Here is a 26,841-nt window from a genome sequence, read left to right as displayed (position 1 = left end):
TAAGGAATATTGTGAAGTAGATTAGTCCATTTCAGACCCCCAAACATACACGTACAAACGCACTTACATAAATATACTTACATAATTGGTCGCATTGGGAGGTGATCGTTAAGCGGGGGTCCACTGTAGTACAAAAATACAAGGGTTGAAGCAGTGGTGGAAGAAGTGGTTGATGCATTGTCAGTGTGACTGTTTATGCTGGAGTGAGCATTAGTCTCCGTGCTCTTCCAAACATCTCACAATAATTCATTGTGTTTGGTGCTTGTAGATTGAGTGCGACTGGAGTGGTAGAGGCAATGGTAAAGGCAGTGGTAGAGACAATGGTTGAGGCAGTGGTAGAGGCAGTGGTAGAGGCAGTGGTAGAGGCAGTGGTAGAGGCAGTGGTAGAGGCAGTGGTAGAGGCAGTGGTAGAGGCAGTGGTAGAGGCAGTGGTAGAGGCAGTGGTAGAGGCAGTGGTAGAGGCAGTGGTAGAGGCAGTGGTAGAGGCAGTGGTAGAGGCAGTGGTAGAGGCAGTGGTAGAGGCAGTGGTACAGGCAGTGGTACAGGCAGTGGTACAGGCAGTGGTTGAGGCAGTGGTTTTTAATAACATAATAATAATACATGTTATTAATAACATGTATTATTATTAACATATATCTTATTAAATACTACTGCCTATACCACTTCCTCAACCGCTGCCTCAACCACTGCCTCAACCACTGCCTCTGCCACTCCAGTCACACTCAATCTACAAGCACCAAACACAAAGAATTATTGTGAAATGTTTGGAAGAGTGTGGAGACTAATGCTCACTCCAGCATAATCAAAGCCACACTGACTGACGATGCATCAACCACTTCTTCCACCACTCCTTCAACCCTTGTATTTTTGTACAATTTCCTTCAATGTTATCGTATTATTATTATTATTATTATTATTATTATTATTATTATTATTAGCAGTAGCAGTAGCAGAAATGTTTGGTTCTTTGCCGTGTTCAAGAGTAAACATATGATGTCACCGTCCAATACCTGTCTGAATAGCCATTCCAATATTCAATCATGAATGGGTTGACATTAATTATACTGTAGTTTAATAGCAAATAATGAACAAACAAAACACTCACCACACTGAGTGGTGGGAGGGCTGGCTGCCAGTTTTGGGGGTCGGAGGGAGGGTAGTAGGGACTCGCGAGTGGCGGGAAACTTAAATATGATTTGGCGGCTGGGAATTTGGCAGTTGGAAATTCGCGAATGTGTGAAGCCCGCGAATGTTGAAGGAGACCTGTATTCACCACTCATTGTAAGCTAAGGACAAAAACGACAAAAATATTTTAAGGGAAGTACAGTGGACCCCCGGTTAACGATATTTTTTCACTCCAGAAGTATGTTCAGGTGCCAGTACTGACCGAATTTGTTCCCATAAGGAATATTGTGAAGTAGATTAGTCCATTTCAGACCCCCAAACATACACGTACAAACGCACTTACATAAATACACTTACATAATTGGTCGCATTCGGAGGTGATCGTTATGCGGGGGTCCACTGTACAAACACTCCTCACTTAACGATGGCTCAGACTTATGACCAGCTCTCCGACCAGTATGCACACCTTAGTAATGTGTATTAAAGCTGATTTCTTCTATATAAACATTTACAAATATACAAAAAAACACTACAAGTGGTGCAAAGGTGACATTAAAACAATATCTTAAGATGGATGACATAAACCCACTATCAATACAGTATGCTCCTCGCTTAACGACCAATTCGTTTACCGACAAACTCTTACGAATTGAGCTCTTAAATGAGGAGTACCTGTAATTTGTGCACTGTATATGCATTTTATAGGCCTAGCTCTGTTGCTCACAGCTGTATAGCCCTTGTGGCTTAGCGTTTCTTTTTTTATTATAATAATAATATCTGTTGCTCACTTAATATGTGATAGTGTAAACATGTTATCAGGCTTTTATATGCATTTGATAGTGAAAAAAGTTCGTTTCACTTTACAGTGGTACAGAACCTGTATAAGTGGGGTCCTCCTGTACTTTTACAGCTACATTATCATGGAAATATGAGGTTCTCTACACATATACTGCTATGTATGATAATCTATGTAACTATTTGTGTATACCTGAATAAACTTACTAAAACAGGGTCAGACTCAAACATTTACTATATAATATTTCTTGACAGAGCAGTAAAGTCTTGTAATCGTACCAAAGAGAAGATAGTGTGCAATAATGTTGCAACAGATCTTATCAAATTTAGCTATTGTAAATGTAACTATCTTAGATGTTTTTTTAAAAACACTGAACGTTTTTATACCTGTGCAATATTTTGTAAAAAACTATCCTAGAATGTGATGTAGTTTGTCTTTGAGGACTTGACTGTGCCATTGTGGGAATAATGGAGGAACTTGTACTTGCTTCTAGAATGGTATAAATTGACACTTTCTAAAATTGTGTCTTTTTTTATCATGAAGTTAAGATAGTAATAATAATAATAATGATGTGAAAGTAAGTCCAGACAGTCATTATTGGTCTCTGGTCATACATTACACTGCTTACATTGGCTTGACGTAGTTCCTGATGAGAGAAATTTAGCAAGTGTCACATTTGTTGCACATATCCACTAACTTATATTGTGGATAGTATAACCAGTAATTAATCATCGTTCTTAATACTGAAAGTCTTTAAAAAAATTCACACTGTTATCATGTCAACTTACACTCGGTTGCCTTTTTTGTTTGGCCTTAAATTTTTTTCTACCTCAACAGTTGTGTCCCACCAAGGTACTGTGACCCAAGGAAAGTACATTCATCATTGCTGTCACTATACCTCCAGAAGTATGTTGATGTTACAGTTATCATGACTCTTTGAACTACAACATCCTCATCCATCCTTCAGAGTACAAGTACTGTACTTCCCACCTCCAGAAATGCAACACCCTCATCTCATCCTTCTGAGTACAGGTACTGTACTTTCCACCTCCAGAAATGCAACATCCTAACTCATCCTTCAAATACAGGTACTGTACTTCCCACTTCCAGAACTGTAACATCCTCACTCGTTCTTCAGAGTGCAGGCACTGCACTTCCCACCTCCAGAAATGCAACATCCTCACTCATCCTTCAGAGTACAGGTATTGTACTTCCCACTTCCAAAACTGTACAGGCACATCCCACCTCCAGAACTGTAACTCATCTATACAGGCATTCAGAGTACAGAGTGCACTGTACTCATCTCATCCTTCTGACAGGTACTCTTTCACCTCCAGAACTGTACTGTACATCTTAACATCCTCACTCGTTCTTCATCAGGCACTTCAGAAATGTACAGAGCATTGTACTTCCCACTTCTCCAGAAACAGGTACTGTACACCTCCAGAACATCCTCACTCATCATTCAGAGTACAAGTACTGTACTTCCCACCTCCAGAACTGTAACATCCTCACTCATCCTTCAGAATACAGGCACTGTACTTTCCACCTCCACCTCCTGCTAACTGGTTATCATTAATTCTTCCATAAATGTTACTTTGCTCACACTCCAACAGCACATGAAGTCATAAAAGCCACTTAGGCTTCATGTTTACCAATAATCAGTCATCTATTCAGTGGTGTGTACCAGCAGCATTTGCATAGTTTGCAACAGTAGGTCCATGTTTATTCAACTTAAATCCAGAAGTATATGGCTGTCACAAGCAATAGTGAAGGCAGCAAGTTAGGACTTGCTGCCTTCATTCTTAAGTTTCATGTACGAAGTAATTGCGTTTACACCATTGTAAAGGTGGAATATTTTAAGTCGAACCATCGTAAGTCGAGGAGCACTTGTATTTTTTGTAATTTTTGCACACTTTTTCACACAATAATAATGTATATGTTTATTTCTACCGGTACATAATACAACTTATACAGACCATAGCTGACATCAGTGACATACTACTATATAGGAAGTCCCTTGTTATGCTGAGCATTTCCTGCAAATTAGGTCAGTTTTGTCCCAGGATGTGACCCACACCAGTCCACTAACACCCAGGATGTGACCCACACCAGTCCACTAACACCCAGGATATGACCCACACCAGTCCACTAACACCCAGGTACCCATTTTACTAATGGGTGAACATGGATAACAGGTGTAAGGAAACACGCACAGTGTTTCCACCCTTGCCGGGAATTGAGCCCGGACATTCAGCATGTGAAGCCAGAGCTTTGTCTACCAGGCCATTACCACTATTTAAACTGGCACTAATTGAGTACTTTACTGCTTTTAGCTTTTATTACTATTTTAAACATTAGACAGTCCCACTATTACTCTTTTACAATAATATTTTACTTAAGTGGTCATACTTTTGACATCTTTATTTATACATTTCTTGATCAAGTGAATTAACCACTTGTGTTCTTTGTGGTCATAAATTTTTATTATAAATCAATAAAGAAATATTAGTTTTCCAACTTTCTCTGAGTTTATTCAATTATTTTTATTGCGTGTTCAGTTGAACTACTGGTGAACAAAAAGTTATAGTATATACATACATGTATTGTATGGTTATACAGTATATACATGTACTGGATAGTTATACACTTTATACATGTACTGGATAGTTACAGTGTATATAGGATGACCCTTAATAAAGGAAACACATTCATCATCATTCTGTCTTGCCAGAAGTGTTGATATTTTAATGCCCCTCCAACATGTCTGTCCCTTTCCCTGAGTGCAGACACTCTCCTTCCTACCTCCAGGACTGTAACATCCTCGCCCATCCTTCACAGTGTAGGTACTGCACTTCCCACCTCCAGGACTGTAACATCCTCACCCATCCTTCACAGTGTAGGTACTGTACTTCCCACCTCCAGGACTGTACCATCCTCACCCATCTTTCAGAGTACAGGTACTGTACTTCCCACCTCCAGGACTCCATCCATCAGCTACACAGCATAGCTAGCCATGAAACACTTTCCTACTTGCCTCCATTCACTCCAATCTAGTTAAGTTATGCAAGCCTGCTGGATGCAGTACAGTGGACCCCTGCTTTATGATCAGCTCCCAATGCGACCAATTATGTAAGTGTACAGTATTTATGTAAGTGTGTTTGTACGTGTATGTTTGGGGGTCTGAAATGGACTAATCTAATTCACAATATTCCTTATGGGAACAAATTCGGCCCGGTGGTCTGGTGGCTAAAGCTCCCGCTTCACACACGGAGGGCCCGGGTTCGATTCCTGGCGGGTGGAAATTCCGACACGTTTCCTTACACCTATTGTCCTGTTCACCTAGCAGCAAATAGGTACCTGGGTGTTAGTCGACTGGTGTGGGTCGCATCCTGGGGGACAAGATTAAGGACCCCAATGGAAATAAGTTAGACAGTCCTCGATGACGCACTGACTTTCTTGGGGGGTGGCTAACTGTACTCTCTTATCTTATCTTAACATACTTCTGGAATGAAATAATATCGTAAACTGGGGGTCCACTGTACTTCCAGAGGCTCTAAAGGTCTAGTAAAGTTATACAAGCCTGCTGGATGCAGTACCTTCAAGCTCTGAAGGTCTATCCGCCTTCATCCTTTTTTTCCTGGAACAACAATTACCTATCTTCCACCTCAGATTTATACACCTTCTTGGTTATATTCTCCTCTATATTGAGGAGTCCCAATCCACCTCAACATTCCCTCCTATCAGTAACGATTTTATTTTTTAAACAGTGGAGGGGTAAGCCAGTGGAAGGCCTCAGTCAGATGACCAAAAGCTCCAGCTGTGGGTCATCATATATATGACTAAAACTTGTGGCAGGAAACACTTGTACTGTTTCCTGAAAAATCTTACCTAACTTTACCTCTAACCCTTCCTCAACACTCAATTATACCTTTAGTAACCACATACACTTTTTAATTTCTATGCTCTCAATTCTCTACATAATATTCATACCACACTTTGCTCTCAGATGTAACATCTGTTCTGCCTTCAACATTTAAAACCCATGACTCACACTCATATAAAAGTGTTGGTACCACTATACTCTGGTACATTCCCAGTTTTTGCATACACAAATGAACATATTTCTTTCCAGATAGATCTCAAAACACCATCTACATTTTTCCCCTTATCTGTTCTGTTGTTCATCTCATCTTTCACAGACCCATCTGCTGACATGTTCACTCCCAAGTATCTGAACACATCCACAACCTACGAACTTCCTCCAGTCTGATATTCTTTCATTGTCAAGACTGTTATCCTCATCACTTAGTTTTTTCCAATGTTTACTCTTAATTGCCTTCTTTTATATATCCTTTCATGTTCCTCCACCAACTTATGCAACTATTATCAAGAATCTCCCAAAAGAACAGTATCATCAGGAAAGAGCAACTCTCATGCATGCATGCATGCATACATACATGCATGCATACATGTGTGTGTGCGTACGTTCACCTAATTCACTGAATAGTGGTTGCAGGGGTCGAGTTATAGCTCCTGGCTCCTCCTCTTCACTGGTTACTACTACGTCCTTTCTCCCTGCTCCACGAGCTTCATCATACACCTTAAATCTGTGTATGGATCTTGCCTCTGCTACATCACTTTCCAGACTATTCCACTTTCTGACACCTTGTCAATTCCTCTCAGTATTTTATATGCCATTGTTATGTCCCCCTTATCTCTCCAGTATTATCAGGTCAATTTCCCTTAACCTTTCCTCATAGTTCATGCCCCTTAGCTCCAGGACTAGTCTTGTTGCAAACCTTTGCACTTGACCAGGTATGGGTTCCAAACTGGTGCTGCAAACTCCAACATTGGCCTGACGTACACGGTGTACAGTGCCTGACGTACACAGTGTACAGCGCCTGACGTACACAGTGTACAGTGCCTGACGTACACGGTGTACAGTGCCTGACGTACACGGTGTACAGTGCCTGATGTACATGGTGTACAGAGTCTTGAACGATTCTTTACTAAGGTGTCTAAACACTATTCTTAGGTTTGCTAGTTCCCCATATGCTGAAGGAGTGGTTATTTGGTTGATGTGCGCCTCAGGAGATGTGCTCAGTATTCTCACCCCAATATCCTTTACCTTGAATGAAGTTTGAAAACTTTGGGCCCCTAGCCTGTACTCTGCAGTCTTCTTTGCCCTTCCCCGATCTTCATGACTTTGCACTTCATGGGGTTGAACTCCAGAAGCCAGTTGCTGGACCAGACTTGCAGCCTGTCCAGATACCTTTGAAGTCCAAGCTGATCCTCATCCAACTGAATTCTCCAAATTAGCTGTCTGTGTGTGTGTGTGAGGAGGGAGGCTTAGGCTTACAGACACACACACACAACTTCTCTTTCCTCTCTCCTTTTTTTCTCTACTAGACCAAAAATTTGTTGCTGTACCTGCCAGGTATATTCATATATTATAATTTTAGTTGAATATTTAGACAAAATTACTGTACGGGAAATTAGCTTCTTTATTTGTATATGTTTTCAAAATACAAAAAAAAGAAAAAACAAGTTTAATGAAAATATGAAAGAAGTGTTGCTTACTGTAACACACTGTATCAAGTGCTAGGCTACAGTAATTGTAAATTATGATTTTTGATTAGTTGTGTTCATTCTTACAAAATAGTAACAAGGCATTATGCATCACCTATATATACCTCTATCACTGAAATATCCTATGTTATTTTTGTCTCCATACGATGTTAAATTTATGCAAGTCCATGTTTCTTAAGTGCTGGTGAATTTTGAGTTTGATATTAACCCTTAAACTGTCCAAACGTAGATCTACGTTCACGTGCGTAGCGCATTGACCTTTATTTTCTCCATTTGAAAGCATGTAAAAAAAAAAGAGTAGATCTACATTCAGAGCGCTACACACGTAAACATAGATCTACGTTTGGACAGTTTAAGGGTTAAAGGTTGGAACTTTCTGAATATTGTAACTTAGAAAACAGTGTTTGTTCATGACTGTAATAATGTACCCGGCTTCATACCCACAACTTTATCTTTAAAAGTTTACCAAAAATGTGTTTCACAGTATACCAGATGACTCTTCTAGTTGCTATCTCCTTATTAGTAAACAATTGAGGATATATCAGGAGCTCGGCCCCAAGATCACACTCTACCTGTAGAAAACTTAGAACTCGTCAAAGGTATATCAGAGGTATATTGAGAGATTCTGGGAGGCAGTCATATTACCGTGACCAGTGTTTGGTGATACAACACAGTTTGGAGATTCTGGGAGACCGAGTCATTACTGTGACCAGTGTTTGGTGATACAACACAGTTTGGAGATTCTGGGAGGCCGAGTCATTACCGTGACCAATGTTTGGTGATACAACACAGTTTTGAGATTCTGGGAGGTAACATCTGAAATGTTTATCAATACAACACAGTTTTCCGCTGTTCTAACTCTCAAGTCAGGAGACGGTATTCTTCTATATGTAAGTTAAGTGGTGGTGATATTCAGAGGATAATTCCCTTTTAATTTAATTACTATATTCACTAGGCTGCCACCTCATTAATTACAAGCTTATGTAATGTATTATATATATATAGCCTCATGCTAGGCCTAAGGCTGTGGGCCAGTATGAAATTTAATTCTGTGTGATCTTTTCCTCTTTGGTGATAATATTGATATTATTTATTTAGAATAAACACGTCATTAAACATAATTATCGACTAAGTTATGCTTTTGTTTTGTATTAATATTGATGATTAAGTAACGAGATACGTTGTAACAGACAAACATTGAGTGAGTTTAAGAATCTTGTGTTTGTTACACAGCTAATTCAGGTAACTAACACATTGTAATATATTCTCTTTGTAATAATAATACATTATATATATATACACACACACAAATAAGTAATTACATACATACACAAAAATATATATATACATATATTAATTATAGTAATGTATTAATACCAAGTGCCCATAATAAAGAGAATATCAACCCACGTTATTTTCATTTATTTCAATTTGTGTTGATTCTAACGTTGAAATTTGAGTTGAATTGTTGAAGTAACTCAACTCTTAAAAATTCTGATATATAAACAAATCTCTAACATGTGAGGAGAGAGAGTTTTAGTGTTCAGAAATTATACCACAAAATTCCCAATGATGCACTGTATGACCCTGGTGGGTTTGGCACTTGCTTATTGTAATAATAATAATGTTTTTTTAGCTATGTATTACCTTTTCAGGCTTACCCCATAATATTATTAATAGTAGTAATGAATACAAAACATTTCTGCATATCATCCTATGGGTTTAGTGTTCCCCCATGATCATAATAATAATAATTTGTGTGTATCTTCAACTACAAACTGTTCTGCATTGAGAACTTTATCCAAAATTTGCACTGTGAAGGCCTTTAAATTTGCTGTTTAATTTTATATGTGCCTTTTTCACATTTATAAGAAATTGAGCTTTATAAGAGAGCCAACTTTACTCCCTTAGTGCTTAAAATACAGCCTCTCCTCACTTAACAACGGAGTTCCGTTCCTAAGACCACATCGGTAAACGAATTCGTCACTAAGTGAGGAGCATACTATAATGGTAGTGGGTTTGTGTCAACCATCTTTGATATTGTTTTAATGTCACCTTTGTACCATTTATAACATTTCTGGTATATTTTTAAATGTTTATACAGTAGTGTACTGTATATTGTAATAAACAGAATAGAGGAAATCAGCTCTAATATACATTATTTAGGTATGCAGACTAGTCAAAGAGCCTGTTGTAAGTCCGAGGCGTCGGTAAACGAGTACGTTGCTAAGTGAGGAGAGGCATTTACTAGCGACTCAGAGTGAGAAAGTCATAGTGGGTTACGAGTCGTTTAGCTAAAGTCATAAGGGTGATATTTGCCACTTAACTAAATAAAAAGGCTTAATACTGTGACTGGAACAATACATGATGACGTTAAAGGTCCCACTTGTACCATTACCTGTTCAGACTCCGAAAATCAATATTGCTCCCAATGTCCACTTTTTTTTTTTTTTAATGTCTTCTGAAAGGGTAGACAATCTTTTTCTAAAGATAATGACACCAAAAGTACAAATTTGGTGGAAAACTCATGGAATTACACAGGCACAAAGTTTGCATTCTCGGTGCAATTTACATATCGGTGATTTTGCCCACTTTGAGTTAGTCCTATTTTAAGCCAATTCTATTGTTCCATTTGACCAAACTTTTATCTGTTTTGCTAGTATGTGTTCCATTCAATCGAATGAGCACAAGAAGCTACCCATTCAACTATTTCAATTATGTGTAGTGATCATAATTTGCTAATTTAGCCAATTTTTGCACAAAATTAAAAAAAATACAAATTTAAAAAATAAGAGTCCATAATAAACAATGTAAACATTCCTGACAATAAAACAATACGCCTTCTCTCCCCAGAACTCTCGTATATTACTTGCCAAACCATACCACGGGCGGGATTGAACCCACGGTCACAGTGGTGCCTATGCTAACCTTCCTATGGTGTAGAAATATACCTAGTTGGATGAATCTTATTGTGGCTAGCTGGTCCAGTGGCTAACGCGACAGTCTGGAGTTTTGAGACTCTCTGACCGCTGGTTCAAATCCCGCCCGTGGTATGGTTTGTTTGCAATCGTGTCATTATGATTTCGTGAGTCATTACTTGCCATTTTGAATTCTTATTCGCACAAAAATATAAAATTTACTCTTTCTTGGATAATATAGCCAGGAAAGAATGTTCATGGTTTACAGCATCCCAATAATTAATCAGACCTATTAAAGACCCATAAAACAGACTGGGGGTTGTAGGGGAAGGGGCCTTACCTGTCCTCTGAAATATCATCAGAAACCGAATACAGCCTCTTCTCACTTAGTGACGTACTCATTTACTGATGACTGACTTACGACAGGCTCTGTGACCAGTATGCATATCTAAATAATGTATATTAGAGCTGATTTCCTCTGTTCTGTTTAATACTATATAGTATACTACTGTATTAACATTTAAAAGTATACCAGAAACGTTATAAATGGTGCATAGGCGACATTAAAACAATATCAAAGATGGTCGACATAAACCCACTACCATTAAAGTATGCTTCTCACTTAGCGACAAACTCGTTGACCGACGTAGTGTTAGGAACGTAACTCCATTGTTAAGTGAGGAGAGGCTGTATTTTCACTATGACCTCAATTTCAAGCTACTTCCAGTCATAAAACCAATCAAAATCATCTCTATTTCAGTAATATGGTTTTCATTCTATCAAATATTACCAAAAAACATCCAATAAAATCATCCTAGAGAACACTGCAACTTCTCTATTTTAAATCAAACAAAATCAGTTTTTTACCCCAGCATGCACTCATATTTAGGCCCAAATTTTCCACTCACAGCTTATCTGAGTCACCTGGTCTCAGTGACAGTTCTGTGTGAGGGACTCTGACCTCAGTGACAGTTCTGTGTGAGGGACTCTGACCTCAGTGACAGTTCTGTGTGAGGGACTCTGACCTCAGTGACAGTTCTGTGTGAGGGACTCTGACCTCAGTGACAGTTCTGTGTGAGGGACTCTGACCTCAGTGACAGTTCTGTGTGAGGGACTCTGACCTCAGTGACAGTTCTGTGTGAGGGACTCTGACCTCAGTGACAGTTCTGTGTGAGGGACTCTGACCTCAGTGACAGTTCTGTGTGAGGGACTCTGACCTCAGTGACAGTTCTGTGTGAGGGACTCTGACCTCAGTGACAGTTCTGTGTGAGGGACTCTGACCTCAGTGACAGTTCTGTGTGAGGGACTCTGACCTCAGTGACAGTTCTGTGTGAGGGACTCTGACCTCAGTGACAGTTCTGTGTGAGGGACTCTGACCTCAGTGACAGTTCTGTGTGAGGGACTCTGACCTCAGTGACAGTTCTGTGTGAGGGACTCTGACCTCAGTGACAGTTCTGTGTGAGGGACTCTGACCTCAGTGACAGTTCTGTGTGAGGGACTCTGACCTCAGTGACAGTTCTGTGTGAGGGACTCTGACCTCAGTGACAGTTCTATGTGAGGGACTCTGACCTCAGTGACAGTTCTATGTGAGGGACTCTGACCTCAGTGACAGTTCTATGTGAGGGACTCTGACCTCAGTGACAGTTCTATGTGAGGGACTCTGACCTCAGTGACAGTTCTATGTGAAAGACACTCACAGTGTTAATGGTTCAAGTTGGACTGTACTGTCATCATAAGTTTCAAGTATCCTATGTGTGGGATGCGTATTACCATACTAATACATACAGGAGGATTCGAACCTACTACAGGGAGACTGGCATGGTTCCCAAGTGACACTAGACCACTCAGCCACAAATACCTCATAAATTGAAACCATGCTTGAGGCTTACTAGTGTGCCCGGGCTGGGAAGAAACATGGCTTGTAAACCAAGCTTCCCAGCTTTTGAGGCATTTATGGCTGAATGGTCTAGAGTGTTACTTGTGGAACGATTCCAGTCTTCCTGTAGTAGGTTTAAATCCTGCTGACTGCAATCTTTCTCTGTACATACCAGCTTGTTTATGTGTGGTGCACTGATACTTGTATCCAAAATGGTTCTTGTTATATAGTACAGTGAACTTCATAGGGAAAGAGGGGCTACTCGATGCTGGTGGAGGGCTTCTGATCGATGGGATTGGAGCTAAACCCTTTCCCTAACTTGCAGCTCTGTGTGATCCTTTCGGGTTGAACACCTAACTTGATGATTGATAATAATAATTTCAAAATGTTTGAGAAGAGTTATTGTTTCTCCATGAAATTAAAAATTAGAATAATTCTGTCGTATTATCATTAGGAGTTTCATAGGGCAAAGTCTAAACCTGAAAGTGTCATGACAGTGCTGCTAATTGAATTTAAGCTTCTTCAAGGGGGTTGGACTCCTTGCTGTGGCCAATTAGCTCTTGGTCCAAGGAACTGAACCTTTCAGTCTTCTTCCTTTGACCAAATATAATTACCTCCCACCCCTCCCTTCACTGCCCCATCTTTCCCATCTCACCTTTCCCCATCACTCCCCCTCAAATTCCTTTCCTGCTTTTGGCTTTTGGGGTCCTCTTCCCAAACCTAATTACCCCCAAATCCTCTCTTTCCATGTCCCATCCCATCCCTTTCCTGTTTTCAGCCTTTTGGTTCCTTTCCTCAGGCATTCTAGTTCCTAGGTTGGCGGAAAGGGTACTGTGGTCCATCCCATTCTGTTGAGGTCCTTGGTGGTGGTGTAGTTTGCCATGGAATCTGGATTGTTTGGAGATCCTGATCCCTCTCTGGTCTACCATGGGAGGCTTTGGGTGTTTTTCAGATGATGGGTGTATCTCTGGAGGCTGCCTGTCGAATTCCAGATGGTGGTGGCCAAAAAAGGTATGCATTGTGGTGGGTGTCCAACCATCCTCTCTCTTGTCCGCTGAGGTGGCTCAGTAAGTGTAAGGTTGCTATCCCAGATTGTTGGTTTACTGGCATGAAGGGTAGGGTATGGTACTGGTTCCATGCTGTATCTGCACTGCTGGCTGTGCTGAGGTCCTTTCATTTCTCCTAGGAGCTAACCCTTCCTGTTCACTCCTCCTTTTTTCTTTTCTTTTTTCTAAAAAACAAAAAGAAATCCATGAAACTGCTCCTCCAAGGCCCCTTTCTATATCAGCACACTCTTACGACCCTGCCTTGTTACCTGACCATCCTTCGGACCTTTCTAATGCCCCTGTATCTTTTTCAGGTTACATTTTGTCACACGCTCCTGATACCGAGGCTCGGCCTGACTCCTTTGACACATCCGACCTCCATACGTGTTTGACCGTGCTTCTGGCTTCTCCCCATACAGTGCTATGGTTTTCAGATCATCCACCCGCCTCAAAATGGACCACCTCCTGTCCTTCGAATGCCTCTCAATCTACTCAGAAAAGACCTATGCAACACTCTCTCCCTTTACATACTCTGCATCATAGTACACAGTGGACCAAGCTTTTTCACTCTGCAACCAACATCTTCCACTATCTTTCTGATCATAGTACAGTATCAGCAAGGCGCTCCCATGCCACATTGGTCAAAATATTTCGTCTCATGCCCTCAAGAGTTGTGCACACATCATCATGGTACAAAATGCTGGCCAAGCTCACAAACGTTCTCTCCTTACCACAATAGATGCTATTCCTGTAACAATTCAAAAACACATTTCTCTCAATTCTTGTAGTGATGCCGTCGTTCTACCTCATACCATTGTCCAGTGTGATTTCCAGACATGTGGTGACTACATTCTGGAACAACTTGAGCTCCAAGACCTCTCAGTTCTCAAAGTGGACACACATGTCCTCCCTGCCCATGGGAGGAGATGCTACCCCTGCAATGTAGCTCGCATAACTATTGACTGCTGTGAGCTTCTGTTCTTGGTTTATATCATGGGACACCTTTTGCAAGTACGAAAGGTGATCCCTGTATCACAAGAGTGTAGAAATTGCTGGTGTTTTGGTCATCCAGCAAAATACTGCAAGTCCATGACTGTGGTGCTGACGACCATACCAATACATCTTGTAGTCAACCACTCTCTTGCCTTAATTGTAATAAAGCTCACCCATCTTATTCTCGTCACTGCCAAGTTTACTTAAATGAGCAAGAAATCCACTGTCTCAAAGAGACAGAAGGCTTTACTCATTTACTTGCCGTTAAAGGTAGGGATGATGCTTCTTTATGACGAGTTGTATATGAACCTGAGAAAAATACAGTTGTGGTCCGGAAGATCAGCAGGCTGGCATTAGCTTTGTGTACATCCCTAGTTGCAATTAGGACAAGGTTGCCCTGTTTCCTCAGGCTGTCCACAGCACCGAAGATGATACTGATGGTGTGTTGGTACCTCTGTGGTTCCTGAAGTTAAACTGTCAGTGAAGAGGTGGCTGAACTCCATACAGTAGCTCAATCTACTGGAAATGATGTTTTTCAGAACCTTACCAATGACTTCAAGTAACGAGAGAGGTCTATAGTTCTCTGGTTTATGTTTGTCTTCGTTGGGTTTTGCAATATCATCTGTGCTGTCTTAAGTGCAACAGGAAAGTGCCCCGAGGCCAAGATGGCATTAAAGATAGTTACCAGAGACAATTTGTAGTTTCGGGGAAAGAACTGATTGATTCACTGTTATACCTGAGAGGCCAGGGGCCTTATTTCTCATTATGCCTATGACCTGACTTATCTCTCTGAGCATGATTGGTCCTGTAACGGGGTGCTCATCTTCAAGGGTAGATGTATCAATTAATGGTATTGGCTGGATCTCGGCTCATTTGTCATCTCTCCATTCATTGACACACTAATAATGGTTATTTTTAAATCTTTTACTATCATTGTATGGGAGAATTTTCTCCCACACATCACCATCAGACTGGCTTGGTCTTGTGGGTCAAGTTTTACATCAACTTCCTCATCATCGTCATCAGTGAAGGAGTATTAGATAACGGTAGCCTTATGCTTTGCTGGTGGATCTTGCTGCAGAACTTTTCAGGTTGACGTTTGTATTGATTAGCTTAAACAAGATATTTTCAAAATTCATTTTTGTGTTGTGTGATCAGGGTAATTAATTCTCTTCTCAACCTCTGCAGTATAGCCTGTGCGGACTGTCTCGTTTACCTGGAGAGAGTTCTGGGGGTCAACGCCTCTGTGGCCCAGTCTGTGACCAGGCCTCATGGTGGATCAGAGCCTGATCACCCAGGCTGTTACTGCTGGCTGCACGCAATTCAACGTACGAGCCACAGCCCGGCTGGTCAGGTACCGACTTTAGGTGCCTGTCCAGGGGTCTATTGGTAATCCCCCTTATGTATGCTGGGAGGCAGTTGAACAGTCTCAGGCCCCTGACACTTACGGTTGTCTCTTAACGTGCTAGTGACACCCCTGCTTTTCATTGGGGGGATGTTGCATCGTCTGCCGAGTCTTTTGCTTTCGTAGCGAGTGATTTTCATGTGCAAGTTTGGTACTAGTCCCTCTAGGATTTTCCAGGTGTATATAATTATGTATCTCCCGCCTGCGTTCCAGGGAGTACAGGTTCAGGAACTTCAAGCACTCTCAGTATTGAGTGTTTTATCTCCATTATGCTTGCCGTGAAGGTTCTCTGTACATTTTCTAGGTCAGCAATTTCACCTGCCTTGAAAGGTGCTGTTAGTGTGCAGCAATATTCCAGCCTAGATAGAACAAGCGACCTGAAGCGTGTCATCATGGGCTTGGCATCCCTAGTTTTGAAGGTTCTCATTATCCATCCTGTCATTTTTCTAGCAGATGCAATTGATACAATGTTATGGTCCTTGAAGGTGAGATCCTCCGACATGATCACTCCCAGGTCTTTGACGTTGGTGTTTCGCTCTATTTTGTGGCCAGAATTTGTTTTGTACTCTGATGAAGATTTAATTTCCTCGTGTTTACCATATCTGAGTAATTGAAATTTCTCATCGTTGAACTTCATATTATTTTCTGTAGCCCATTGAAAGATTTGGTTGATGTCCACCTGGAGCCTTGCAGTGTCTGCAATGGAAGACACTGTCATGCAGATTCGAGTGTCATCTGCAAAGGAAGACACAGTGCTGTGGCTGACATACTTGTCTATGTCAGACATGAGGATGAGGAACAAGATGGGAGCGAGTACTGTGCCTTGCGGAACAGGGTTTTTCACCGTAGCCGCCTCAGACTTTACTTTGTTGACTACTACTCTTTGTGTTCTGTTAGTGAGGAAATTATAGATCCATCTACCAACTTTTCCTGTTATTCCTCTAGCAAGCATTTTGTGCGCTATTACGCCATGGTCACACTTGTCGAAGGCTTTTGCAAAGTCTGTATATATTACATCTGCATTCTTTTTGTCTTCTAGTACATCTAGGACCTTGTCGTAGTGATCCAGTAGTTGGGACAGACAGGAGCGACCTGCTCTAAACCCATGTTGCCCTGGGTTGTGTAATTGATGGGAATCTAGATGGGTGGCGATCTTGCTTCTTAGATCCCTTTCAAAGATTTTTATATGGGATGTTACTGCTAGCTGTCTGTAGTTCTTTGCTCTTGTTTTACTGCCCCCTTTGTGGAGTGGGGCTATGTCTGTTGTTTTTAATAACTGTGAGATGACCCCCTTGTCCATGCTCCCTCTACATAGAATGGTAAATGCATGTGATAGGGGCTTCTTGCAGTTCTTGATGAACACAGAGTTCCATGAGTCTGGCCCTGGGGCAGAGTGCATGAGCATGTCATTTATCGCCTGTTCAAAGTCATTTGGCGTCAGGATAACATCAGATAGGCTTGTGTTTACCAAATTCTGTGGCTCTCTCATAAAAAAATCATTTAGTTCTTCGACTCTCACTCTGGTTAGCGGCTTGCTAAAAATTGAGTCATATTGGGACTTGAGTAGCTCACTCATTTCTTTGCTGTCATCGGTGTAGGACCCATCTTGTTTAAGGAGGGGCCCAATATTGGATGTTGTTCTCGACTTTGATTTGGCATAAGAAAAGAAATACTTTGGATTTCTTTCGATTTCATTTATGGCTTTTAGTTCTTCCCGCGATTCCTGATGCTTATAAGATTCCTTTAGCTTTAGTTTGAAGTTTGCTATTTCTCTGACCAGTGTCTCCCTACGCATTTCAAATATATTGGCCTCTTTAAGCCATTCTGTTATTCTTTTCTGTCGCCTGTAAAGGGAGCACCTGTCTCTTTCTATTTTACATCTACTCCTTTTTCTTTAAGGAATAAGCCTTGAGCATACATTGAGTGCCACCGAGTTAATCTGTTCTAGGCATAAGTTGGGGTCTGTGTTGCTTAGTCTATCTTCCCAGCTTATATCATTTAGGAGTTGATTTACTTGGTCCCACTTTATGTTCTTGTTATTGAAGTTGAATTTGGGGAAGGCTCCCTTGTGACTGATCTCATATTGTCGGTCTGGGGCTCCACGCATACATGTCTGAACCTCGATTATGTTGTGATCTGAGTATTATGTTTTTGATATGGTGACATTTCGTATCAGATCATCACTGTTAGTGAAGATGAGGTCTAGTGTATTCTCCAGTCTAGTAGGCTCTATTATTTGCTGGTTTAAGTTGAATTTTGTGCAGAGATTTAGAAGCTCATGTGTGTGCGCGCGAGTTTTCATCAGAGCTGCCTCCTGGTGTTATTACTGCAACAATATTATTTGCTATATTCCTCTATTTTAGGTGCTTCAAGTTGAAATCCCCCAGGAGCAAGATGTTGGGTGCAGGAGCTGGAAGATTTTCCAGACAGTGGTCAATTTTCAACAGCTGTTCCTGGAATTGTTGGGACATTGCATCTGGAGGCTTGTAGACTACTACAATGACTAGGTTTTGGTTCTCGATCTTTACTGCTAAAACTTCCACTACATTTGAGGAATTAAGCAGTTCTGTGCAAACAAGTGACTGCGATATACAGGCCACACCCTATCCCCCTTTTGCCTGTTCACTGTCACATCTGTATAGGTTGTAACCTGGGATCCATATTTCATTGCCCAAGTGATCCTTTATGTGGGTCTCTGTGAAAGCCGCGAACATTGCATTTGCCACTGCAAGCAGTCCACGGATGAAAGGTATTTTGTTGTTCGTTGCTGGCTTTTTTTATTTTTATTTGTTTATTAATTTGAACATGATACAGAGAAGTACAAGGAATACAATTTTTAAAGTGCAGCATGCCAAAGCCCCTTGTATGCAGAGCATTATGGGCAGACTTAAAATTAACTTAAGATTAACTAAGCAATGATATATTCAGTGGTACAAGAATTATTGTAAAACAGATAATTTAGTACAAATGAGTATTACAAAGACAGGTCATATGGTCATTTACTGTGTTGCTGTGTAATCAGTAGAATGGAGTATTCTGTTAGGTAATGAAGTTAAATAGTAACAAAGTTTGATTGGGTCACAAGGTGACATTTATGAGATACAATAATGAGATACAATTATTCAGTATTTATTTAGACCCTGTATATTTGCAAAGAAGAATGTCATCGGCCTGGTGCTATTGGTGGTACTGGGGAAGGACTTTTTTTTTTCCGGCACTAATATCTGTATCTGTTGGTTTGGAGTGGAGGCCACCGACTGTGGTTCCACTCCAAAAATGACTGGATTTGGTGTACGATTTCTGCCATTTCCTGCCAGTTTTTTTTTCCTTCCTGGCACTAAAAAACCTCTCCCTCTTGAGTGGCTGTTGCTACCCAGGTTTTCCCATGGCCTGGATGTTTTGTATCTTTTTGTCCCCTTTAGATGATGTGCCTGGCAATTTAAGTTATAGCACTCTCTTTCCTGTACTGAAGAGGGACACATTTCAGGGTGGTGATTAGATTTTGCCACCGAAGTGGCTAGTTTATTGTGCACCCCACATCCATCCTGTGAATGGTAGTGCAAGAGCATATAGATACACAAAAGGCCTAGGAACTAGGCCCCAAAGGGTTAACAGGAATACATATGGATTTATGTCTACATATCTATAGTTCACTTACCTGTTACAAGCAAATTTAGGAAATTTGCTTAGTATATCTGGTATCTTATTTTCATTAATAAGATATCTTGACATGTCACATAGATTATACTGTGTCTCTGTATTCCTCAATAAGTGGACAATTAAGCACAGTGTTCAAGACAGTGACAGTGACCATATGCCTGATCACATAATTTATATTTAGTTTGATCATCATCTGTGTGTCTCCCAAACTGCCAGAAGTACTTGTAACCAAGCCTAAGCCAGGCCACTACAACATCAGTCAGTACTTGTAACCAAGCCTAAGCCTGGCCACTACAACATCAGTCAGTACTTGTAACCAAGCCTAAGCCTGGCCACTACAACATCAGTCAGTACTTGTAACCAAGCCTAAGCCTGGCCACTACAACATCAGTCAGTACTTGTAACCAAGCCTAAGCCTGGCCACTGCAACATCAGTCAGTCGTCAGTCTGTTCACATTGCATGTTGCTCCATAAACATACTTATCTACGTTCATGTTATCATAGTGGGTTACAGATCCACTCAGGCTTCTAACTGCATTCCTATAACAATCATTTTCATTATTTACTTCTCTCCTAATATTATTCCTAATGTTAGACAGTTATACCAAAGTTATATTCTACATTCTCCTTCTGGGTACTCTTCATGGCTAACATAACAACTTTATCATGAAGGAGTAATCCAATGTGTGATGGGATCCATACCAATTGTACATTAATTCCTTTGTCCTTAATTTTTGAGTATCTATACCTGGCTTCTCCAATGAGCATGTTATTGGAGTCATTATATGAGTCAAAAGCCTTCAGTGATGACATAGAATCAGTAATGATGACAGAGTCAAGCTCAGTGTCATAAGTTAGCTTTAGCGCCATTAGGATTGCAAACAATTCAGTTTGCAGTGTAGACGCCCAGTTGTTAATTCTTATTCTTATCGTTCTTAACTAGGGAGGTGGCAACAAGAGCAGATGCAACCCTGCCAGAAGACTCCTGTTTAGATCCATCAGTGTATATAACTTGTGATAACTTATTACTACCAGCTAGGTGAGAAATTTCTTCTTGAGCAGTTGCTCTAACAAGTGATTTAAAGAAAGGATTACTAGCAATGAGCTTCTTGGGAGGGATATGCAGGTACAGTGTAACCTCAAATTTCGAATGTATCGCTTATAAAACTCTTCGAAAATAGAACCATTTTTTCCAACCAACTTTGTCCCTATTATCGAACTCGCCCCTATTTTCGAACTGCCGGGTACTGGACCTATCTGGCAGCTCACTCTGTCTGCGTCCCCACGCAGGCGCCGTGAGTCAGTCTGGTTTTGTTGCTGCTTGAGTGAACACTAACCTGTGCTCTCTTTTTAACATTTTACAATTATTTCATTGTGTTTAGTGCTTGTGGGACTGTGAAATAAACTACAATGGGCCCAAAGAAACTTGCTAGTGGTACCCCTATGGTAAAGAAAGTGAGAAACACCATAGATGTGAAGGAAGAACTAATACAGAAGTGGAATGATATCCAAGTGGAATGATGTCCAAATGTTTGTGCAGAAGTACCACCCTGAGCAAGCTGAAACAAGCCATCTTTGCAACAAGTTCAGTGACAGAACCATGTCCCATTTTAGGGAAATCTTAAAGAGGCACCAGAAACAGAGGACTGTGGACAGTTATTTTGTGAGACAGGAGTTCTGGTTAGCAGTAATCTAAAACCAAGACAACAGTGCATTAGTGTTCGCAATAAAGCTAACAGAATTCTTGGCTTCATATCTAGAAGTATAAATAATAGAAGTCCTCAGGTTGTTCTTCAACTCTATATATCCTTGGTTAGGCCTCATTTAGACTATGCTGCACAGTTCTGGTCACCGTATTACAGGATATAAATGCTGTGGAAAACGTACAAAGAAGGATGACAAAGATGATCCCATGTATCAGAAATCTTCCCTATGAGGATAGACTGAGGCCCTGAATCTGTACTCTCTCGAAAGACGTAGAATTAGGGGGGATATGATCGAGGTGCATAAATGGAAAACAGGAATAAATAAAGGGGATGTAAATAGTGTGCTGAAAATTTCCAGCCAAGACAGGACTCGCAGCAATGGTTTCAAGTTGGGAAAAATTCAGATTCAGGAAGGATATAGGAAAGTACTGGTTTGGTAATAGAGTTGTGGATGAGTGGAACAAACTCCCGAGTACAGTTATTGAGGCTAAAACGTTGTGTAGTTTTAAAAATAGCTTAGATAAATACATGAGTGGGTGTGGGTGGTTGTGAGTTAGACCTGACTAGCTTGTGCTGCTGGTCTGGTACAGTGCTTATTAAAAAAAACGTAATTTTTAAGATAGTAGGTTTACTCATTTTGTAATAAAGAGTTCGGGATACATAAATACAACGTTAAAATCAATTAATCTTTAATATAAAAATCCATCTTTGGTCTAGAGGTATTTGAACTAATAAACATCTGATAATATATACAGGTTACAATAATAAATTATAATTTGCATTTTACTAATATAATAAATAGCAATTCGTGACCCTACACAGGGTACAACTCTCTTACACTACTGTGTTTATATATATATTATATATATATTATATATATATTATATATATATTATATATATATTATATATATATATATATATATATATATATATATCTGTGCTAAAATAATAAATTGAGTAACATTTACAAAAATAAATTACAATCAACTCCTTATGACGCTCAGTGTCTCATGACACTTATCCGTGGTGTGTTGTGACACTCCCTCTCAACTGTGTCACTTGACACCCTTTCTTCCATGTAATGACGCTCCTGCTCAACCGTGTCCACTAGACACCCTTTTCTCTGTGTCACACGACACTCCTACTCTCCGTGTCACACGACACCCTTTTCTCTGCGTCATACACGCTGTATAATCCTCCGGGTTTAGCGCTTCCCCCTTGATTATAATAATAATCTGCATCATACACAATATCTCTACTGTGTCACTCTTGACACCCTTGTCTCTGCGTCGCACACTATCACCCACAGCGTCTTTCTCGAGGCCAGTCACATGATACTATTCAATGTACACTACAACCTGACCATCTTCAGTGTCACAAGACACCCTTTTCTTCTCAGTGTTCCACTACGGTCCTATAGCATATCTCAGTGTTCCACTCCATCATACCTCCCTGAGTGTCACACTACGGTCCTAGCCCAGTTCAGTGTAACACTCCAACCTTTTCTTCATGTAATGTCCAACTAAAACAGCATCAGTTAACTTAGCCCACAGTTGACCAGCGTAGGCGGTGAGTCCGCAGACATCACCAGTAGTCCTGTAAATACTCTCTAAGGCCGGTAGAAGTACACCGTAAGATGGTCTGGTGAGTACTATCTACCACCTTCAAGACCAATTGACACACCGCAAGGTGGTCCGATGAATTACTAGCAGAACACCATGCTGCAAGTTCACTGAATGCGGCCATCAAGTAACTGAGGCCATCAGACTCAGTGAGCTGCAGTGAGCACTTCCTCTACCGCCAGTAGAAGCCAGTAGAATACTCTACTGCCAGTAGATGTGTACCATTAGGTGTTCTGGTATCTACTGCTTCGATGCGTACCGTGAGGTGTTCTGGTACTTAATGCTTCTAAGGCCAGTAGATATGTACCATTAGGTGTTCAGATACCTACTGCTTAGACGCATAACGTGAGCTGTTCAGCTACATACTGCTCCTAAGGCCGGCTCAGCAGTCCCCACATTGGGTTTGATGACGTACCCAGTGGTACTGCCGGCCGGCAGGTTAACTATTTAACCGCTAGTTTGGCAGGGGGCCGCAACAGTGCTCCATCCTTGAGTGGGGATGACCAGACTGGGTGGGTCATTGGGATAATCCGGGGGGTGGGTCATTGGTCTAATCTGGGGGGGGGGGGACATGGACCTGCTCCGCATGGGTCAGTAGGCCTGTTGTAGTGTTCCTTTTTTCTTATGTTGTTCTTATGTTCTTGTGGCATTAAAAGATAGAAGGGAAGTAACCCCAGAGAGGGCTTTGATACCTGAAGTCCTCATGGAGGGGCATTCTCCTTCCAAACACTAACCCCAACTGCTTCTCTCCTCCCTATCTTCCAGATGCCATCACCAATCTTCAATAAAGGTAAGTAAAATGTTATTTTATATATTTATTTTTCTTATGGAAAATACTGCTTCGCTTTTCAGACTTTTTGAATTTAGAACTAACTCCTGGAACGGATTAAGTTCGATATTTAAGGTTCCACTGTATGTGATATTAAATGAACACATCTTCCACGGAGGGGTGAAATGCTCTTGTTGTCTACAGTGATACAGTTCATGCAGGTTATAAAACTTAATGCAATTGCACGTTTTCACAATCCATTTAGATCTTTTTATTTACTTCTAGACACTTGGTAAGATTCATTGTGACAGTGTCTGGTTTGTTTCTCAACATTCTAATACTGAGTACAGTGTTAATCTCAACAATCCTATCACTGATACTAGAAATACCAAGCTCCTTCCTCATGTTAAGAACTTTTGTAGATCTGGAACAGCCAAGAATAATTCTGAGAGCTTCATTTTGCATTAACTCCAAGGGTCGGAGAGAACTTTCTCTAGCTAATATCAACATGGGAGCAGCATAATCAATTAAGGACCTAACATAGGCTATGTACATCATTCTCACGATTCTCACATTAGCACCATAGTTGGGGTTGTAGCCAGCAACATTAGCACCATAGTTGGGGTTGTAGCCAGCAACATTAGCACCATAGTTGGGGTTGTAGCCAGCAACATTAGCACCATAGTTGGGGTTGTAGCCAGCAACATTAGCACCATAGTTGGGGTTGTAGCCATCAACACCTTTGAGAGTATTTAGCCTATCTTTTGCATTTCTTATTTAGTTGTGGTGTAGTGGATTTGTTAAAGGGTACATCTACACCAAGATATCTGTAAGTTTTAACGTAGCTAATGATTTCACCCTGCAAATAGATGGGTGGGGGATGTCGTTTGCTTGTTAATATCTTTGTTTTAGAGGAAGATATTATGAGGCCAAGTTGATTACAAATTGCTTGAACTTCATTAAGAATGGTATTCATCTTCTTATGCCCTGTTGTATGGATCATGATATCATCAGCATAGCTTATAGCTATATGTTTAGGTGAGGCAGGTAGAGCATTTAGGAGAGCATTGATCAGAATATTAAATAGCGTGGGACTAAGAACTCTTCCCTGCGGTGTACCTAAAGACATTTCTTTAGACTCACTTCTGAAGCCTTGGTAAAGGACAGAGGATACTCTATTTGACAGGTATCCCATTATCCAGCAGAGTAAGCTACCACCAATATTCATTTCGGCTAGCTCATGTAGTATAACGGTTCTGTTCGCAGTATCAAATGCAGATTTTAGATCAAGAAAAGTGGTAAAACTAGTAGAGGTGTGTGCAGTGAGAAAGGTGGAAATACAGTTCTGCACACTTTTACCTTTCATGAACCCATGGAGGTAGGGGGAAAGTTGATGTCTGATTCTGTAGTACAGTCTGTTAAGCATCATTCTTTCAAAGGTTTTACAAAGACAACTAGTTAAGGAGATCGATCTAAATATATCAGGATGTTGGGGCTCAGGGATAGGCACAATGAGACTATTGGTCCAGGAAGTAGGAAGAATGCCCTCAATGTAACTGAGATTATACAGTGCCAACAAAGGGTTATCAGGCACTTGCCTTAGAGTTCTGAGAATATCATAGGTTATACCATCCTCTCCAGGAGCAGTTGATCGACCTTTGGTTAATGCATTATCTAATTCATACTCGGTGAAGAGACGATCACTCTCATCAATATTTTGGCTCATAAAATTAATCAGTTTCAACATTTCTTCAGAAGTACTCTCTAAATTTTTTCTAATATGAGATGAAAGGTTTTCATGCCTGGATGTTTTGGACCAGTCATTTATGAGGTCATTTGCTTTTTCAAGAGGAAAGGGATGAGCAACATTGCCAGTCTTTTTCCTGGTTATTTTATTTATACCTTTCCAAGCCAAACTTAAAGGGTGGACCTATTTAATCCACTAACAAACTGTTCCCATTCCTGTTGCCTAAGTTCTTGCTTTCTATTCCTTGCATTTGTTAGTGCAGCTTGGAATGTTCTGAGCAGGTCTGGGGTTCTACATTCACGGTATGCTTTACCAATCCTCCCAGCTGCTGCATGTGTTAGATTGCGTAGCTCTGGATCATTATAATATTTACATTGGTTTTTATTGTTATTTATAGTGGAGGGTCTGTTTCCACATTCTACACTGCTTGATAATTTTTCATGCAGTCCCAAATTTCCCTGGTTGGTTTACATTGTTGATAGATCATTGATGTATTTAACTGGTGGCTTACATGAGTGGCCTCCGAGATTCTTTCATGGAAGGAGCTGATTGCCTCGTCCATTGCAGTTGAAGGGTGGTTCTCGAGCGAAACAGTAAGGTCATTGCATAGGTATCCCTGAAGAGGTCAAATCCTAGAGTTTTAGGTTGGTTTTGGAGGAGTGGGTATTCTAAATGGCGATGTTTGTAATGTTGTTATAACAGGGATGTGGTCTAATCCGAAATTTCCACCAGGGGAGACTGCAGTGGTATAGGTCACAATCTGTTGGTTAAAACTATCAGATGTCCCCGAGTGAGGGCCTACATATGACTTCAAGAATGGGCCTTGGAATTATAGGTTTCTTGCTGTCATTATATTAAATAGCCGTTTTCTCTTTAGGTCACCCAGTGGATGGGTGGTACTGCAGTTGAAGAGTGCAGGGTGATGGGAATTAAAATATCCTGCCAGGATTGTTGGAACATTTCTACTCAGTATCTGGTTTAGGGGAATGGACTCGACATATAGCTGTCTGGAAGGAAAATATCCAGACCTAACTATTAACTGACCATTTGAGGTCGTCAGTTATATTGCTGTAATGGTGTCTTCGTCAACGTGGATGTTACGAAATGCGTATCCTAGTTTCACTAGGACAGCCACCTCACTAAGGACCCCTCTCTGTTTTTCAACAGTTAAGTAACCACATATCTTTGAATGTTGGTCTGGTCTGGCAGCTGTCTCATTCAGAAGGATGATGTTAGGATTGTGATTGCATAGTTCAACTTCAAGGAGATAACAGTTGTTAAATAAACGTTTAAATGTTAATTTGTAAAATTGTGATCCCCATTATTTCTTGTAATTTGCTTTTTTGCTGCATACAGAGAGTTGGTGTCTGAGGTTATAGCTGCAAGGTGTGTGCAAGCTCTCCCTACTCGACTCGTCAGGGAAAGGATTGTAGTCCTGAGTGGTTTTGTGTGTATCGGATATTTTATCCTCTTCACTACTGCTGATAATAACTGACGGTTCAGACTTATCCTCTGAAAAACGGGGGCATGTCAAATGCTTCATTCACAATACGTACTGCCTCATCATTCACAGCCTCAGTCGGC

The 26,841-nt window shown here is 40.7% G+C and overlaps 1 protein-coding gene and 1 long non-coding RNA gene across 2 annotated transcripts in view; one reads left to right on the top strand and one right to left on the bottom strand.

The window, feature by feature from the left end:
* tamo (PUB and ZnF_RBZ domain-containing protein tamozhennic) overlaps positions 1-3,146 on the top strand; it is a 95,855-nt gene extending 92,709 nt beyond the window's left edge. The window contains exon 9 of the mRNA XM_070105108.1: positions 2,759-3,146. Coding sequence (XP_069961209.1) covers positions 2,759-2,782 — 24 coding nt within the window. The 3' untranslated portion in view covers positions 2,783-3,146. The remainder of the gene's footprint in view (positions 1-2,758) is intronic.
* The window catches only part of LOC138855498 (uncharacterized), a 90,498-nt gene that overhangs the window by 25,279 nt on the left and 38,378 nt on the right, over positions 1-26,841 (bottom strand). The window lies entirely within an intron of this gene.

The sequence above is a fragment of the Cherax quadricarinatus genome, chromosome 97 (genome assembly GCF_038502225.1).
Source record: "Cherax quadricarinatus isolate ZL_2023a chromosome 97, ASM3850222v1, whole genome shotgun sequence".
Lineage (NCBI taxonomy): Eukaryota > Metazoa > Arthropoda > Malacostraca > Decapoda > Parastacidae > Cherax > Cherax quadricarinatus.
The sequence above is the reverse complement of the archived record's forward strand: the minus strand, read 5'-3'. Positions and strand labels throughout refer to the sequence as shown.